This window comes from Aspergillus novofumigatus (genome assembly GCF_002847465.1).
Source record: "Aspergillus novofumigatus IBT 16806 chromosome Unknown P174scaffold_5, whole genome shotgun sequence".
Lineage (NCBI taxonomy): Eukaryota > Fungi > Ascomycota > Eurotiomycetes > Eurotiales > Aspergillaceae > Aspergillus > Aspergillus novofumigatus.
The window spans coordinates 365547-382811 of NW_020194278.1; the positions used below are offsets into that span (position 1 = coordinate 365547).

General features: G+C 49.6%; 9 protein-coding genes across 9 annotated transcripts; 6 read left to right on the forward strand and 3 right to left on the reverse strand.

Moving 5' to 3' along the window:
• Window positions 1-275: 275 nt before the first annotated feature.
• P174DRAFT_390637 (uncharacterized protein) lies at window positions 276-1492 on the forward strand (the record flags this gene model as incomplete). Its single annotated transcript, XM_024823494.1, has 2 exons — window positions 276-469; window positions 738-1492. The coding sequence occupies 2 exons, from the start codon at window positions 276-278 to the stop codon at window positions 1081-1083; spliced, it is 540 nt and encodes a 179-aa protein (XP_024680999.1). The 3' UTR covers window positions 1084-1492.
• A 1201-nt stretch (window positions 1493-2693) lies between these two features.
• Window positions 2694-4387, reverse strand: P174DRAFT_442244 (fungal specific transcription factor domain-containing protein; the record flags this gene model as incomplete). Its single annotated transcript, XM_024827529.1, has 4 exons — window positions 2694-3364; window positions 3422-3642; window positions 3696-4166; window positions 4248-4387. Coding segments are annotated over 4 exons (1073 nt in total), but the record flags the coding sequence as incomplete, so codon positions are not given.
• A 1774-nt stretch (window positions 4388-6161) lies between these two features.
• On the reverse strand, window positions 6162-7231 carry P174DRAFT_442246 (uncharacterized protein). Its single transcript, XM_024827530.1, has one exon. The coding sequence runs from the start codon at window positions 7089-7091 to the stop codon at window positions 6627-6629; it is 465 nt and encodes a 154-aa protein (XP_024681001.1). The 5' UTR covers window positions 7092-7231; the 3' UTR covers window positions 6162-6626.
• A 164-nt stretch (window positions 7232-7395) lies between these two features.
• Window positions 7396-8854, forward strand: P174DRAFT_390643 (NmrA-like family protein). The gene has a single exon (XM_024823495.1). The coding sequence runs from the start codon at window positions 7456-7458 to the stop codon at window positions 8515-8517; it is 1062 nt and encodes a 353-aa protein (XP_024681002.1). The 5' UTR covers window positions 7396-7455; the 3' UTR covers window positions 8518-8854.
• Window positions 8855-10179: 1325 nt separating this feature from the next.
• P174DRAFT_421474 (uncharacterized protein) lies at window positions 10180-10620 on the forward strand (the record flags this gene model as incomplete). The annotated part of the gene is made up of 4 exons (XM_024824955.1): window positions 10180-10266; window positions 10318-10376; window positions 10427-10500; window positions 10559-10620. The coding sequence occupies 4 exons, from the start codon at window positions 10180-10182 to the stop codon at window positions 10618-10620; spliced, it is 282 nt and encodes a 93-aa protein (XP_024681003.1).
• Window positions 10621-12838: 2218 nt separating this feature from the next.
• Window positions 12839-14481, forward strand: P174DRAFT_442247 (putative extracellular sialidase/neuraminidase). The gene is made up of 2 exons (XM_024827531.1): window positions 12839-14114; window positions 14173-14481. Exons 1-2 carry the CDS (start codon window positions 12915-12917, stop codon window positions 14230-14232), a joined length of 1260 nt encoding a protein of 419 aa, XP_024681004.1. The 5' UTR covers window positions 12839-12914; the 3' UTR covers window positions 14233-14481.
• On the forward strand, window positions 14298-14754 carry P174DRAFT_407946 (uncharacterized protein; the record flags this gene model as incomplete). The annotated part of the gene is made up of 4 exons (XM_024824156.1): window positions 14298-14354; window positions 14405-14481; window positions 14536-14580; window positions 14634-14754. The coding sequence occupies 4 exons, from the start codon at window positions 14298-14300 to the stop codon at window positions 14752-14754; spliced, it is 300 nt and encodes a 99-aa protein (XP_024681005.1).
• Window positions 14755-14957: 203 nt separating this feature from the next.
• Window positions 14958-16098, forward strand: P174DRAFT_451748 (putative polyphenol monooxygenase; the record flags this gene model as incomplete). The annotated part of the gene is made up of 4 exons (XM_024829029.1): window positions 14958-15046; window positions 15091-15216; window positions 15268-15423; window positions 15465-16098. 4 exons carry the CDS (start codon window positions 14958-14960, stop codon window positions 16096-16098), a joined length of 1005 nt encoding a protein of 334 aa, XP_024681006.1.
• A 14-nt stretch (window positions 16099-16112) lies between these two features.
• P174DRAFT_372247 (putative glycosyl hydrolase) lies at window positions 16113-17177 on the reverse strand (the record flags this gene model as incomplete). The annotated part of the gene is made up of 1 exon (XM_024822419.1): window positions 16113-17177. One exon carries the CDS (start codon window positions 17175-17177, stop codon window positions 16113-16115), a length of 1065 nt encoding a protein of 354 aa, XP_024681007.1.
• Between the last annotated feature and the right edge of the window lie 88 nt (window positions 17178-17265).

Consider the following 17265-nt stretch of genomic DNA (forward strand, 5'->3'; position numbering starts at 1 on the left):
GTAGGTTCTCGACTCCATAGGTGACCGTCAATGTGAGGCATGGGTGCCTGGGAAGGCCAGTACTCTCTGTCTTCTCGTCTCTCTGTCTTCTCATCTCTCTGTCTTCTCATCTCTCTGTCTTCTCATCTCTCTGTCTTCTCATCTCTCTGTCTTCTCATCTCTCTTTCGCGTCTCTCACCTTGCCAGTTCTCGTCCCTCCAGACGCTAAGCTGTGGAATACTTCTCTATCACTTCTTCCATTCTCTATCCAATCTGAGCCTCAAAGCCAGTCAATCATGGCATCGACAACTACCTTCCTCAATCTCCCGGTAGAGATACACCTACTGATCCGCGAGTACCTTGACCCTGCCTCGGCAGTGGCTTTGAAAAATGCAAATAAGTACCTCCGGTCTACCATCGCCGTTGACACAACAGAGCTTGAGCTTGAAGAGTGGGAAGCATTCTACATCACCCTCGAAATGTGGCCAGAGTAAGTGTGGCGGGTGACTGTCAAAGAAAACAGTTCAGGTGGGAGGGGATAGAAGGTATTATCCTTACGCTTACATTCCTCTAGATACTGGAACCATTTCTTCTGTCTGGACTGCAGAACATTCCTCTCGGCAGACAATTTCTCCGATGATCAAATTTTCTGGGACTATCGGAAGAATTGCCATCGAGCTCCTTGGAGATCCTGCATATCCTGTGGAATGAAGAACGGGACGTACCAACCCTATGCTCGGCCCATCATGATCAATCAGATGGCCCACTATTACTGTGAAGGGTGTGAAAGGCTGCAGGGCAGAGGTATACGGAGTAAGTCTGGGTGACGACGGAAAGGACACGGTTATGCGTGGCTTTTGCGCCAGAAACTGTGGCCTTTCCACGCTGTGTATCGCCACTTTTATAAGAACTAGTCAACCTTACTCAGTTCGTCCTAGCGCCATTCACATCTTACTTCTTTTAAGACGAGCCCGGCGCATACACCATGATTATAAGGAGCAGAAGCAGAGCATTAAGGATGAGGGGAAAAGATATAAGAGGCTTTCCTCTTCCTTCTTGAGATGTCGTTCCTCAAGATATTTAGAGACTCTAATATTGTGCTGATATATCTTGGTCAGAGTGCCTGCAGTCTTATATAGTTCATTCCATCCAAACCCAACCCACGACCAGTCTAGCTAGGTTCTTCTGTGGGCATTGATTCCAATGTGTTATTATAGCTCATAGTCTGTCTGTCTTGCTGGTTCGGCTGTCTTGCTGGTTCGGCTGTCTTGCTGGTTTGGCTGTCTCACTGGTTTGGCTGTCTTGCTGGTTCGACTGTCTCGCTGGTTTGGCTGTCTTGCTGGTTTGGCTGTCTCACTGGTTTGGCTGTCTTGCTGGTTTGGCTGTCTCTTTCTTCTCCTAACTATCTTAGGGCGAGTGATTTCTAATGTCACGGGCTAGAAGCCGGTTCGACCTATGACCTAGGTTTGGATAGTAAGAAATTACTAAGAAGTCTAACTGGGGGCGTATCGTGGCTGGACATGAAAAGGGGAGGCTGGGTTATATGACAGCGTTGGGTTATTACATTAGTTAGTATAAAAGTCACGTGACTGACAGCTGGTGTCCAGTTTGGATAAGACCTTGCGAGGGCTGTTGAACAGCATGAGCACCCAGCGGGCCCTGCCCGCTACAGTTAACTTCTATTGCAGTTAAATATTTCTATAGCTATTAATTAAAACTCTGCGCTAAGGTGGATGCTATAGTTAGGTAGAACTACTACTATAGTATTATATAGCTGGCAACATAACATACTCTGGGGTGCTAAACCTGATGAATTAGAAAAACTTAGTGAACTCCAACATACAACAGCCGGGATTCACTGGTGGTCACCCACCCAACTACTAACTGGCTGGCGTGTGGCTTAAGTACGGCTGAGCAGACAGGAAGCCCTGTTTTCCACACCCTATGGTCGTATGTGCTTTATGTTTTAGGTATAGCAAATGATATCCTGAGAGAAGTTTGCTGTAGAGACGTGTGACAGATTTTGGGCTGCTAAAGAACGTACCACTTTCTTCAACAAGAGTCACGATATCCTTTCTTGCAGCAACATAATCCAATATTGTTGGGGTTGCTCACTTTATTAAATGAGAGGCAGAAGAGGAATAAAAGGAGAGAGTCGGACACTTCGTCTTCATAAGTTGCGTCAGAGACAGCACTAATTCTGCAGCGATACACTGTCTGCCGTCGACCTCGGGCGTCGCGCTTCAGCCTCTCGACTTCAATTTTCAGATAGTTCCGCCTCATTAGTTAACTGATTACTACTTTTTTGCCATTCAGTGCTATCACACCCTCTTAGCTTGGTTTGACATGTCTGCAAATAAACAGCTTCTACAGTACCCAATCTCCTCTAACAACCCCTCAGGTGGGGCTGTACTCTGCTCATAGCTCACAAATCATGCATATGGCCTCTTGTTATAAAAGCTCAACATTTATAATAATAAGTGTCATAGAGTGGCTTTCCACAGTTGGGCTACGATGCTTGGAAGATGGTATCCCATAACTCCCTGTGAATGCAGTCAGAGTCACCGGAATAGTCAGCTGAACAGGGCGATGAATGGGTTCACATCAGAAGCAGGAAAACAATCCACTACCCGCAGTGGAGCCCCTAGCTTATTGGTGAAGAAAGCAGCAAGGGCCCAGCAGCACAAAAATAAATAAAGAAATAAAACTATACAACGGGATATATATGTCAGTGCTTACCCCTATCAGTGTCTATTCCCTTTTGCTGCTTTGCCGCCCAAGTTCTAGACTGCACCGCCCTCTACAGCTAGGAAGCTGTACATCCTGTGTTCTGCACTTCGCCACCTCCTTTTGCGCCCGTGAATTGGAGCTTGTCACGTCCGCCCAACTGTCCTTGATTTTCGTGAGAATGAAAGTTTTGCTTGCCTGAGAGATTATCTGACCATTGATCCTTATTTGATAGACAATGCGGGATGGACAACGAGAGGGCGCATAGAGTTGGTGATATCAGACTATTCTGAACGGACTAGCATGCTTTCTCACTTCTATAATTAACGCCTTTTCTCACATTTGAGAAGTCCGCGTGGCGGCAGAAGTGGTTGAAGGACCGGATGATGATGTGGAGAGGTTTCCCGGCGGCAACGGCTACTGCCGCGTGGTTGACAGAGACTTCACACAAACAACACGTCGGCAGACTTCGTTAAGTACGTTGACTACAAACGCCAGGTGGGCGCCGACCTGGTTTCTCTCCTCCGACCACTTACGCAACATGGTGCCAAAGCACAGGGTCAATGCAAGGTCGGCCTCAGCGGTTGCTGTGTCAGGATTGGACAGGATGTTTGACTGAAGGATGAATATATGGATAACTGGGTAGGACGAAACGAGACTGAGGTTTTCAACGGGTTAGCTGCTGCATTCTGCCTAGGTCCTCGGATATACGCACCTGATCGTGTGGTAGGGGTTGCCCGTTGGCAATTTGGACCAGTGCTCTAGTATATTAATTGACTGACGGGCTGCATAAAGCGACGATTCAGGAATCTGCTGCAAGGGATAGGATGTTTTTGTAGATTGTTCAAACGATATGATTAATAAGTGGCTGCTGAAGAGGAGGTCGGCATAAAGATACGTGTCTGTTGGGTTTACTGCAGCTCTAAATGAACGCTCCTTCGTTTGTTAGTGGAAGACTATAATACGGATAGTGATACCGAAAGACGTACCAAGTCCCATTCAGCTACCACAGATTTAAGCTCAAGGACAAGTTCTGTTACTTGGTCCTCCGAAGCATGACCGTGTGTATCGAGGAATTCCAGAAACCTCAAAGTAATGAACGCAAATCTCATACTAACAATGAAATACACTTGAAGGGTAGATTCTGGTGTGACCCCATCCGGATGGAGAGGCAGGTCAGGAAAGCGCACGCACCAGCTACCAAAGGGTATGACTGGCGACTTGCCAAAGAGCTGCCTGAATAGACAGTCGGTCTGCAGTAGCTGCCAGAACGCATATCGTTTTTGGCTTTTGGTCAATGTGCAGTCAGTCGACGTACTACTGTAATCCCCTGGCGCATCTGAGCCCTCCATGTGTTCCGCGTCAACCGTGAAAATCCCCAACTGTCGTCCAATGGAGCACGCTCGACGGAAGCAATCCCAAGAGAGATCGTAGTTGAAGAAGTCGGCCGCCAACCAGCTCTTCAAAGAGTTGTTAATTGTGTCCATGTTCGAAGAGGGGAATAAACTATGTTCGATCCTGGCAAAAATCAAGTGACTCACCAGTAAAAATGCCGCTTGGAAATCTATGGGACGTTCCCCTGCTTCATGCTGCCAACGTTCTAGTAATCGAATAGTGGACTGATACAGAGAGGTCGATATTTCACGGCGTTGATGGCACAAGGTAGCATCCAAGAGCATTCCACGAAAGATGACATGATGGTAAATGATGAGTGCAGATGCGTCGATTTGAACATATGCCAGGCCAGATACTAGTGTAAGCTTAAACATCAACTGCTCGTCTATCGGTAGTTGGGCGTCCAAAGCTCGAAAGTTTTCAAAATACACTGTAGAAGTAGAATTAGTGCTGAGTTCGAATATATCCTATGTCCTTGTTAATGAACGGGCCAGACGGACAGTTCACCCATCGCATCGCTGTCTCTTCCGAAATTTTGATGACATCACACGGTTCAACCGCCTGCATCATCCTGCACAGTTTCGCAACATGAGGAAAACCGTTCATCATCTCATTAAGCTCATATTCTCGGGGCGACCAAGGTTGTGAGACATGCGTCTGGAGTGCATCACGCGCTTTGGCTATTGCGTCAAGCACAACAACCGAGAAGCTAGGGTCTAGTACGGCGTCAGTTGAAGCTCACAAAGGTCAGCGGGGAGAGAAATCCCCCACTACTTAGTCCAAGGCTCTCCAAAATGTCATGGTTTAACTCTCTGGGCGTCCGAGCTGTCGGATTCGCCGTTTGTGTACGATGAGGCGATGGGACGCTCTCCAGAGAGAACCCGCGGTTAATGGAAGCTACGTGTTCCTCGACGCTTGAGAGGCGCTGTAGAATGTCAGATACGGTGTCATCCAGACTTGCTGCTTGAGCACTGGTTTGAGTTAGCGACAGGCATAGGATGGTCAGGTGATTGGGGCTCGGAGACATCACTCACCGTTGCCCCTTGGGTCTTGTGGCCCGAGGGGCATATTCGCAATCAACACCTCCTTCCACGCATTTGCCGCACTGAGGTAAGGTTTTGCTGCACCGAATCTGTGCCAAATTTAGTTTACCATGAGGTGGTGTCCGTACGGTAATCTGCACCCATTTGCTCAGTATCTACCTTTTTTTCCTTGCATCTCCGGCACTGGAGGCTTGATTAATAATAAGCAGAGACATTGTCAAGAGACCTTACCGAGATTGGATTCATGGGTACCGTCTGCTCGGTCATTGCTTTTAGCCTTCAAGAGCACTGACGACGAGAGTAGGCAGTGAGAGGAGATTTCGGCCGCCTTGAAAGTCGTGATACATCAGGACTCGGGGTCTCGGACTCCGGCCTCTAATTTCGCCCCACCAGACGTTTTATATGATTTGAGGTCAGCCGACCCTTAAAGTGTGGTTCAGTCACGTGATCTGGGCTTGTCTCATTCACTGTATCAGCTATCTTGGCACTGGCCGAACTTTTCCGAAAGGCCGGCTGACCTGTATCCTGTATACGATTTCACCATAAATTTGCACTTAGTAAGTTGTCGTCCAATCCGCGCTAATCAACTTGTATGTTTATTCTCAATATTCAACTAATACTGCGTCACGCCCCAATCGTCGCGTTCTGCATAAATCGGAGATCGCTAACCAACAAAGATATTCAAGCATTGCCGAGTACCTCCCTGATTTACTCGATCCTGGAGACTCTATTAAAATTGGATCTATAAATACTGTCTGTTCGCTCAATATGTCTACCTTCTGAAGTTTGCTTAGTCTCAGTGCTGTCGATTGATGAGAGTAGGAGAGTGAGTGAAGACTTCGGATGTCATGAGGAGTGGACAAGACCCGCTCGGGGTCTCGGACTCCGGCAACAACAACAACAACAACAACCCTGTCCATTCTCCTCAAGAAATACTGGAAAGTAGACTCTGTATAAGTTCTCCACAAGTGTCCGACTTAGCGGTTCATTGGTTACCCTAAATTGGGGGCGACACGGAGACTCAAGCTCTTTGTAAATTTATAAATAAGTGATTGGCCACTGCATGTGAAAGCGGCGTCTTAAATATCTTTTTAATCATTAATTGCACTGCAGTCGCGATTGTAATCTTCTACATCCAGATCCCAGCATAGCTCCTGCTGCTTGTGATAGTCAAATACGGAGTTAAGCTTAAACAACAATTCGAAAGGCCCGCTATTCAGGCGAGGAAGAGACACTTCCCCCTCCTTGAAAGAAAGAAAAAGAAAAATAAGAGAAAAAGAGATAGACAAATGGCTTCTATTCCACATAGCAACTCAGCAGTTAATTTTCCAACACATAGTGCACCGACATAGAATTCCAAACTAGTGCCCAGTAGCAGGACCGTTAACATTTCCTTGCTCCTCTGGTAAGTGAATGGCGAATAGACATGGTGCAGTTGGTATATGCTTACCCTTTGCTGTGACTCTTAACAGGCCTTCCCATTTATTCGAATTTCTCACCGTCCACAACGGCGTCTGATCCAAAGACGCCTAAGAGATACAACGTCCTTGCCAGAAAGAGGAAGGACGGTATAAGGAAATTGGCCCAGGTTATGGTAGTCCAAGAAGAAGCTGCAGCCATCCCTTCTCTTCCTAAGCACCAGGCAGTGCTGCTCAAATGTCCTAAGTCTCCCCACCATAACGCTGAGAGATATGCCTTCACGACCTTTAGTTCACTGGTTGTGTTGAGCACAAAGATATTGATAAATGCCAGCAGAAGATAAACATTGCTCAATTGAAGAGCCAGAATGTGCTCAGTAGGAAGTAACCCATGAGGCCGGGAGGCAGACGATAGAGAAGCAACATATGTTGGGGTCGAGATCACCGAGGTTGCGAAACCTGCAAAGAGGAGAACAGGCTCTATATTGCAGAAGATGTAGCGGGGAACGGGTTTGAGGAGGGTGGACATGATCAGAAGAGGCCAGCAATGATACAGACGTTGTACCACAACTGTAGGTGATAAGGGCAGTATATAGATTCCCAGTCAATATGGATGAGATTGCGGTGCTCGGACACTCGGAGGTTTGGGTAGCCCGGAAAGCCCACCACGGCTGTCTTGGCCAGAGAGTCGGACTCCGGCACATGTCCGTACAGAGACGCATGATGTCTTAACGTTGCGTTTTTGAGTTCTTGTCTCTGCTATAAAGCTGGCTGGCTCACCGGCGAGGTTGGGGATGGGGTCTCATCGGCTTAATTGTTTTTCTTCTACTACACTGCACCCTTGAAATTGTTGCGCTCATCGTCTCGCAGAGTTCCGTTTCCGAACCATCCCAATGCCAACACTTGGATTGGCAGGTGGCACGTCACCCAGCCTTGGGCGGGCAATCGTGACCGCGCTGTTTTCTGCTCCACATGGGCCGCAATGGAAGATAGTTATCCTCTCCCGCTCTCGTCATCGTCCACTCTGGCTTCGTGCTGTTGACCCCGAAGAGCTGCGCGTCCAGATTCGCACTGCTGACTACCTCTCTGTGGAATCGGTTGCCGGCGCGCTTAAGGGCGTGGACACACTTATTTCAGTAACATCCGCGCTAGATGGGTCCCAGCGACAAGTCCAGCTAAATTTACTCCACGCAGCGGTTAAAGCTGGCTGTGCACGCTTTGCGCCATCACAATGGGGATTTGGGCCGACCGGATTGGAAGCAGTCAGCGCCACAAAGGGAGCAGTTGAAGGCGTGTGGGAAGAATGCATGAGATTTCAAGATAAAATCGAATGCACCAGGTTTAACCACGGCTCGTACATGAATTATTTGGGACATGGAATTTTTCCTAACCCTGAGCCACCGCTGCCGGAGGACAAGCAACTTATCAGGCTGCAGGAAGGTGGCGGGTATGCAAAAGGTGAAGATGAGGCATGTCAGGGCCTTCACCGGCAAGGAGATATGAAGGATGGCTCCGGGGCATTTCTCATATCGCTCAAGAATGGCATCGCTGAATTACCTCAGACGGACGACGGCAAATGGCCCCGGATTACCTTGACTACGATGAGGGATGTGGGTCGCTTCGTCGCATATTCTTTAGAGCTTCCCAGGTGGGAACCCAGCATGACCATGGTTGGTGAAACTCTCACCATGGGTGAACTTCTTACTCATGCGGAGGCGGTAGCGAAACGCAAGCTTGATGTGACGGTTGTGAATTCGAAGAGCCTTGAAAGAAAGCTAAAAAGTGTCTCTTCTGATGATTTTATGGCTTGGCTATGGGTTGAACTTAAACTCGCATACTGCAGAGACCGGCTAGACGAAGGGTACCTGGAACCAGTTGTTAATAGGCTGTGCCCAGAGGTGAAACCTACGTCGGTGAAGGAGTACTTGCAGAGCCACTGGATGGATGCAGATTAAAACCAGTTTTGGAGCACATCCTCTAGGCCTAGTGGTGGATTTTACAATGAAACTCAAACTAAATCAGAACAGATTAGGTTTGGTTCTGATTTCTAAAATTTAGACTAAAAATCACAGCGCTTCAGTTCCAACTGGGGTTGGACTTGCCTGAACTCAGACCAAATGTAACTCTAGTCCTTTCTGTTGTCACCCAGACTTACTCCACAGAGTCTCTACTTAATAAAAGATATATTTTATACCTAGAAATATTCATTCTAGCCGCCCTTAACTTTCTATGATTTGCTTGTTTCCTACCGACCTGCTTCGGAAATAATTTCTTAAATTTTTTTTTAAACACACACACAATGCTCGGCTATTAAGAGCTTGTACGAAAAAGATAACCATCTGTCAAGAGGAATCAGGTTCTAGCAGATCAGTATATATAACTACATCACCAGGCTGAGTCATCTTTTTGATCTTGTGGCTGGGTTTTATGAAGGGTGTGAGGAAAGGATTGACCCCATTAGGTTGTTACTGGAAAAGCGTTAGCGAGATACCAGAATTATAAATGCATAATGCATAATATGCATCTACAAATATTTTTCCATGATGGATTTCAATCCCTCATGATCCACTGCTTTGACTATCTTTCCCTAAGGGCCTTCCATGTCTTCAGCGCCTACTAATGCATTGTAGATTGCTTCCTTAGTGGCGTCAGCTGTAGACTGGTCGTGGATTGGGTTTGGATGGATCCGCAAGGGGTTCAATCCAACCCATGTGGGTTATGGGTTGATCCACCACCTATCTAACCCACCCTCATATCCATGCGGGTTGGATTGCGGATAATGGATATATCCATACTACCTAGTCAGGTGACCCCTAGTATTCTAATTACCACCCATTTTTCTAGTATTCTAGCCACACCACTAGGATATCTATATATTTTATTTATTAATATAATAACTTACTATATAAATATTATATTCCCTGGCTTGTTTTACGTCTGAGGGACAAGTACATAGTGGAAGTGAAGCATCCTCATAACCGGTATATATACAACTCCAATGTAAAATAGATATCTTGCAACGGCTTCAAAGTAAACACCGACGTACATGCTGCTGGATCTATGGCCAATGCTCGGGTTGGCTATAACAGAGTCAGACAATTTTCTCTAAGGTCCGTATACGGGTTGTACTGTTTGCTGTTTGCTCCTCCATCTTGATTCCGATGGATGACTACAGCCATGATTGGCGCAGTGAATTCCAAGCCTGAGACTCAGCCCTATCCATGTGAAATTTGTTTGCTTCTCACTGGATTCTACATAACTACCTGCACGCCAAAGATAATAACGATTCATTCACTGTAGATAAAGGCGGGTTCCGCTGAATCAAGGGAACATTCAGACCCTTACGTATACATGTTCACTCCACAGCCAATGAACAGTGAATGACACTGGAAATATCCAATATAAAAGGAGATATCGAATGATCAGAGCCCAAAATCTCAACAACTTCGCCACTGTGCTCTCATCATGGATGTAAACCTTCTCTATCATGCTCTGCTTCTCTCTTTCCACTACCTTTGCATTCTTGTATCTGCATATCCATACAAAGCTACTAGCTTTCAAGGCCTAAAGACCGAAAATATCTGGAGAGAGATATTGAAATTCCAAAGAGCCAGCATATGGCAGACTCTACCGCCTCACCCTTCATGAATCTTCTTATGGAGGTTCACCTTCCCATTGTCGAACACTGCGACCATGCGTCGAAGGTCTCCCTCTACTAAACCAACAAATACCTCCGCTCCCTGGTCAACGTCCAGACGCCGGAAGATGCTACGCAACAGGAAGCCTTCCTACAGGGTTACGAGCTATGGCGCGAGTGAGTTCAGCTCCACCCTAGACAAGCACTATCGGAGCTAACAATTCCAGGAACTCCAACAAACACGCTTGCTTCAAACGGCGCACGATGCTGGCAGTCGAAAAGTTTGACGACGGAAAGGCTCGTAAGCCCAGCCATAGCCCCGTTAAGTGTTTTATGGGCAGTTACTAACTCTATACTAGTCAGAAAACTTGTGATCGCGCTGTATACGTGCCAGGTCGACGCTTTCCGACTATTGCACTAGAAGTTGGTTATATTGAGAGTTTTCAGAGATCACGGGCAGCCGTGCCAAAAACGGCCCCGAAGCTGAGATGCGCTTTTGCATCCGGTGCGGATTGTCAGAGTCGCCTCTATAGCCCAATGGCGCCTGTTTCGATTCGGGGCAAGATTTTACCGATGTGTGTCTTACACAGCAGCGAAAGATGCAGTTGAATAATGCGATTATGCAAACTCTGGTCAGAATGCATGACGCTCCACTCAGGATCCCCCGCGCACGCTCATCCAGATCGTGACAACTTGAGTTCTGGATCTACTGCTTACCTTATTTACTGAGACAGTTGATGTTCTCCAGGGTTGGGTTTACCCGCTGCGCATGGTGCCGCAAGCGCATGAATGTCTTGGCTTTAAGAAGCTCGAAGTGGTCCACATAGTCCGCTGCTCGGAGTGTGGTTGCAGAAGAAGGCTTCCTGATATTGGGCCCGAAGGCAGCGCTGCTCCTCAGACTGCTCAAACGCAGAGTTCTGAGGGTGATACAGGCCAAGGGAGCAGCACGCAGAATTTTGAGGACAACCTCCGAAACCTCCTGGTTTGAGTCCGCTTGGATAATAGTATGTTACCGAGCACTTGAATCAGGAACAACTATTTTTCAGTTACTTTTCTAGTTTTCATGATCAAGCGACTTATTCCGACATCACTACATTATTAAAATGTGCAGGGGGAACTACATTGTATATGAGTGCACACATTGTGTCGACGTCGCTTTTGGGTTTTCAGCATCATATTGTCAGTTCTTCCATTTCTCCTTGCCAGCAAATGCGCGGCGTGCCGTTCAAGTCAGGCAGTGAAACCACGAATTCATGTGGTGCATGAAGTGTTTGCGTACTTCGTTGAATGACTATGACACAAACAGTCCCCAGCCGAAGGTGATCAGGCTGTCTGTCTATTTTCGGAGAAAGTTCAAAGACTTTACATATGTGATCAGTTTGTACTTGCAATCTTCTTCATTACGTATCTTTTCATATCTGGTTATCATGTCGTTGGCGTGGAATTGCAAAGCTAGGGAGTGGTTCGATTGCATTCAATAGTTGTCTGTACAAGCAGCTTACAATCAGCTTTCACCAGTAGACTTCATCTCCTATTGACTGGGACAGATTATTCGGGATATGAGGAACAAAAGTGAGAAAGTCTGCATGCTACTAGCTCTGCACTTCCTGGCAAGGGAGTATCTGTGCTTCATGACGTGCTCGCTGAAGCCCGTTTACAAGTGTTGCTCTTCCTCCCATCCTTCTAGGCTATGTAACGCTACGTAGCCGATGTCCATACTTTTTGCGACAAGACAATATGAATGAGTTTTAGTCCTCCGTTCGCTAATATGACACGGAATTGAGTCCTACAGGGAGCACTTCGGAAGCTCACACACTCATGCCTTGACAGAGATTAGCCAACGTGAATTTTGCCAGGTACGATGCACCTCCTCGCTCCCTTCGCATTTTACGTCCATTCTTGGAAGGCTTACATGCTTGGCAGGGAATCTGGAAAACCTTCTGATAGATGGGAATGCACGTCTGTATTCATTTCATCAGTCATGAGCAAAAACGCTGTAAGGCCAAGGCACTGGTGGCCACCCCTAACCAATCCAACATTTGTCGCTGAATTTGCAGACAAGGGGTACTGCTTCAAGGCCAGCAGGAAATTGAGGCGGGTCTCTATCGCAGAGTTAATTGCAGTTCACTGACTGATCCTATGCATGTCCTTGCCAGACTCGCAGCACTCGTGAAGACACTCCGCCTCTGGACGACCTTCAGTATATTGTCTCATCGGGTGGACAAGTCGAACATCCTCACTCAATGTAACCTGTCCCTGGCAGCAGGAGCTACCATAAGCCTGTTCGTCCAGTTCATGTACAAGGATCATGAACACGAGCGGGATTGGTAGTTTGCGATGCATATCGTATCGTATTGACGGACCGGCATCCTGCAGGATGAACCATACCTCACGACTATACTGCAATGAAGAGCGCCAAGCTACGAGCGGAATGGCTTATTAGTTTGACAAGGTCTCGGTCTAATTTCCCAGTCGTATTCGCTAGTCGCTACTTGTCCTAATAAGTGATAGAATGAATACGACGTGAATGTCGATCGTATACGAGGTTTGTCTGATCAAACACGAGTTTATATTTAGGTAGCTACAAGACACGCCCACGTGCGTTGATATTCAAGAATGTCTGGATAACGCATTCAGGAGGCTTTTTCTGGCTATGACTATATAATTTCGACCGGTCTCCTGCTATGGCGATACGTTGTCCAGCAACTAGCAACAATGCAATCGATGCGCTTCATCATCCTGGCACTGCTTGTGCAGTTCCTCCCAGCATGGGCAGTCAACGACCCGGCCAAGTCGGCCGCCCCCTACCACGATGAATTCCCTCTCTTCCGCAGCGCCAACATGGCCTCCCCGGATAAACTGTCTACAGGAATCGGCTTCCACTCGTTCCGCATCCCCGCCGTAGTCCGCACCACAACCGGCCGCATCCTCGCCTTCGCCGAGGGCCGCCGGCACACCAACCGGGATTTTGGCGACATCAACCTCGTGTACAAGCGCACCAAGACAACCACGAACAACGGCGCTAGTCCATCAGACTGGGAGTCTCTACGCGAAGTCGTCGGCTCCGGCGCAGGCACCTGGGGCAATCCCACCCCCGTCGTCGACGACGACAACACCATCTACCTGTTCCTCTCATGGAACGGCGCCACCTACAGCCAGCACGGCAAGGACGTCCTCCCTGACGGCACGGTGACCAAGAAAATCGACTCCACCTGGGAAGGTCGCCGACACCTCTATCTCACCGAGTCCAAAGACGACGGCAACACCTGGTCCAAGCCCGTCGATCTCACCAAGGAACTCACACCCAACGGCTGGGCCTGGGACGCCGTCGGCCCCGGCAACGGTATCCGCCTGACAACCGGCGAGCTGGTCATCCCCGCCATGGGCCGCAACATTATCGGCCGCGGCGCGCCGGGCAACCGCACGTGGAGCGTGCAGCGGCTTTCCGGGGCCGGGGCGGAGGGGACGATCGTGCAGACACCCGACGGGAAGCTCTACCGCAATGACCGGCCCAGCGAGAAGGGGTACCGGATTGTGGCGCGCGGAACCCTGGATGGCTTTGGGGCGTTTGCGACGGACACCGGGTTGCCGGATCCGGCGTGCCAGGGGTCGGTGCTGCAGTATAACAGCGATGCGCCGGCGCGGACGATCTTTTTGAACTCCGCGTCGGGGACGAGTCGGCGGGCGATGCGCGTCCGGATCAGCTATGACGCGGACGCGAAAAAGTTCGATTATGGGCGGAAGCTGGAGGATGCGAAGGTTACCGGGGCGGGCAATGAAGGGGGTTATTCGAGTATGACCAAGACGGGAGATTATAAGATTGGGGCGTTGGTGGAGAGCGATTTCTTCAACGATGGCACGGGCAAGAATTCGTATCGGGCGATCATCTGGAGGAGGTTCAATCTGTCGTGGATCCTGAATGGTCCTAACAATTAGATGTCGTCATTTCATCGCGATGGTGGGAAATGTTTACATGTATAGAACCGGCAAGGGAGTGTCTCATCCCTTGCCATCCCTAGTTTGGCAGAAATAAATACTTCCTCCCCTATTCTCTATTCTTCATAATACTTACTCATACGATACACAATAGCTACAAAAATGCATCTCTCCTGGGTCATGCTCTTGGTCGTCTCGGCCGCAGCAAAAAACACCACTGTCAGTAAATCCACTCTCGCTCCAACGCAGCACTGACAGGGATGTTGCAGATCGGGCTGGAAACTATCGAAGAGGGCAGTAAAACGGTCAGCGTGCCTATGGGCGATTGCCATAACATCGATTCCTAGTACGTTTGACATGCAAACAGCGCATGCAGTATGGTGCTGACTGACCGCTACAGTGAGGTGACGACAGTGTCAGTCAAGAAGCCATGTCGATTCTTCACGTACGCCGTCCCAATTGAGTCCTCAAAGTTGATGACTATGCTGACCAAAGCAGAGGCCCCATGTGTATCGGACGACAGACACTGCTGAAACCCGGCGTGCACGAGAGCGACGAACCGGTACCGATCTGGAGTGTGTTTTGCGAGGACGAACCGGAGCATAAACTGGAGCTGTAGCTGTGGCTGCCAGCATGTACGTACAGGAAGGAAGGCAATAATAGCATGCAATCATCGTATGATTTGTGGATATTCTCCTAGAGATCGTTCAGGTATTGGCCGATTATTCCCGTGCAAACAGAGCAACGTTACACAGCAGGTGAATCTAGCTGTCGGGCAGATTTAAATACTGGATATGCCTCTATTTTTGGTCTTCAGCAATCATGCTTCTTGTTTTTCTTTTTGCCCTAGGCGTGGTTGCGTCCTCTGCACTGCCCTGTACGCTCCTCAATGCGCGAGTTCGACGAGAATGGTATGTGATGCTGTCAACAGAGGAGAGCAATATTGATTGAATAGGAGCGTCTTGACACCGCACGAACGACGGGACTACATTGACGCGCTGTTCTGTCTACGATCTCTTCCCTCAATCCTCCCAAATGATCAATACCCCGGAGTCCAGGATCGATTCGACGACTTTGTAGCGTACGTTCCATCCTCTCGTCTACACGCATTGATTCATTAACGGATGGGCAGAACACACATCAATTACACCTCGCACATCCACAACAACGGCCTCTTCCTCCCCTGGCACCGTCACTACCTGCACCTCTTTGAGAACGCGCTCCGCACCGAATGCGCCTACAACGGCACCATTCCCTACTGGAACTGGCCCTCCACCCCAACCTCACCGTCTCCCCCCTCTTCGACAACTCGCCCACCTCCCTCTCCAGCGACGGCACCTACAACCCAGACGAGCGCATTCTCTGCGACGAACAGGTAGGCTGCATCGGCCGAGGCACCGGCGGCGGTTGCGTAACAGCCGGACCCTTCACCTTCCCCTCCTGGAAAGCAAACATGGGCCCGCTGAACCTCCACGGCCTGGACGAGCTGTACGGCCCGCTCGATCCGTCAGCCTTTAGATACAACTCGCGCTGTCTGATGCGCAGTTTTAATGCTGCCCCGCTGCTCCGGTTTGCCGGTGCCGACGCCGTACAGCGGATCCTCGCCGCGCAAACGATCCAGGAGTTTCTAGCGGTGCTGGACCCGAGCACTGCGGGCCGGTTGGGCGCGCATGCCGCGGTGCATGTTGCGCTGGGCCCGACGATGGGGGATGTGTTTTCGTCGGTGCAGGACCCAGCGTTCTTTCTGCATCATGCGATGGTGGATCGGCTGTGGGGGATGTGGCAGGATGGAGGTCCGGAGCGCCGGTATGCGCTGAACGGGACGGCGTGGATGTTTGATCCGCCGTGGGCGACGAATGTGACTGTCGATACGGTCGTGGAGTTTGGAGTGCTCGGTGGGCCGAGAAAAGTTGCAGACTTGATGGATCCATTGGGAGGGGAGTACTGCTATACCTACTCGTGATCTAGTGTATCTGTCTATGCATGTAAAGTCCGTCTCAATGCCATGATTCGCGCTGTCCCGGCATCAAACTCCTCCGTATCCACCTCCCCGTTGTCCAACGCCTTGGTCAATGCATCCACGATCGCCTCGCCCTGCGTGACATTCCTCGCCGACGCAAGAATCAGATCCATCCCGGCCTGCGCAGCAAGCAACCCCCTTGCCGCATCATCGCCGTACGCTCCCAGCGCCCCAGCCTCAATCGCATCCGTGATGGTCACGCCCTTAAATCCAAGCCTTCGTCTCAGCTCTCCCTGAATCCATTTCTCACTCAACCCAGCCGGCTTCTCATCCAATGCAGGATACACAGCCCAAGACGCCATGACCATATCCACGCCCGCCGCAATCGCAGCGCTATACGGCGCTTCATCCACCCGCCGCAATTCTCTAAGCCCAAGGTCAATCCTCACGGGCATGAGATCCGTATTCGCATCTGCGCCTGCAGCCCCAAGACCAGGAAAATGCTTCGCCGTAGCAATCACTTTCTGTCCTTGCTGCGCGGCGATGAACGCCTCCACACAAGAAGCTACCAGCTCGGAAGTATTCCCATACGACCGGCCGTACTCGTCTAGAAAGTTCCCAGATGAGCGATAGACGCCCAGCACAGGCGCCAGATTCGCATTCACGCCGTATTTAGCCAGTGTAGTCGCAGCCTCAGTTCCAGTGTCTGCAGCTGTAGATGCGGGCTCCGCCGACAGACCGACCTGCTTCGCAGAGAGTGTCGGACCACCAGGAAGACGCCGGACTTTGCCGCCTTCTTGGTCGGTCATGATGAGCAGGGGCGTTCCATTGTAGTCTGGGGACGAGGCATAGGTTTTTTGGATGTTGGCGATCGTGGTGGGGAGGTTGGCGTCGATGTTCTCGCCGAAGAGGATGAGGCCGCCTACTTTGCCCGAGGAGATGAGGGTGAGGAGGCTTGCGGGAGGGGAGGGGCCGGGGTAGGAGTAGATTACGTGTGTTGCTGCTTTTACAGTTGTTGTAGTTGTAGTTGCGGTGGCGGTTGCAGTGTAGACTGCGCTGAGGAGGAGGAGTGAGAGTTTCATTTTGATGTGTGCGTGGTTCTTGGTGATGCTGATGGTGAGGAGAGCTGGGAGGTGGAAGTGATATATAAGTACTTTGAGATTCGCTAAA

Excerpts from the sequence above, each read along its gene's own strand:
- P174DRAFT_442246 (XM_024827530.1), bottom strand. The coding sequence starts at position 7,091 with ATGTCCACCCTCCTCAAACCCGTTCCCCGCTACATCTTCTGCAATATA.
- P174DRAFT_442247 (XM_024827531.1), top strand. The coding sequence starts at position 12,915 with ATGCAATCGATGCGCTTCATCATCCTGGCACTGCTTGTGCAGTTCCTC. Across the intron at positions 14,115-14,172 it reads GGTTCAATCTGTCGTGGATC|ATGTATAGAACCGGCAAGGG; the intron begins CTGAATGGTCCT and ends GGAAATGTTTAC.
- P174DRAFT_390643 (XM_024823495.1), top strand. The coding sequence starts at position 7,456 with ATGCCAACACTTGGATTGGCAGGTGGCACGTCACCCAGCCTTGGGCGG.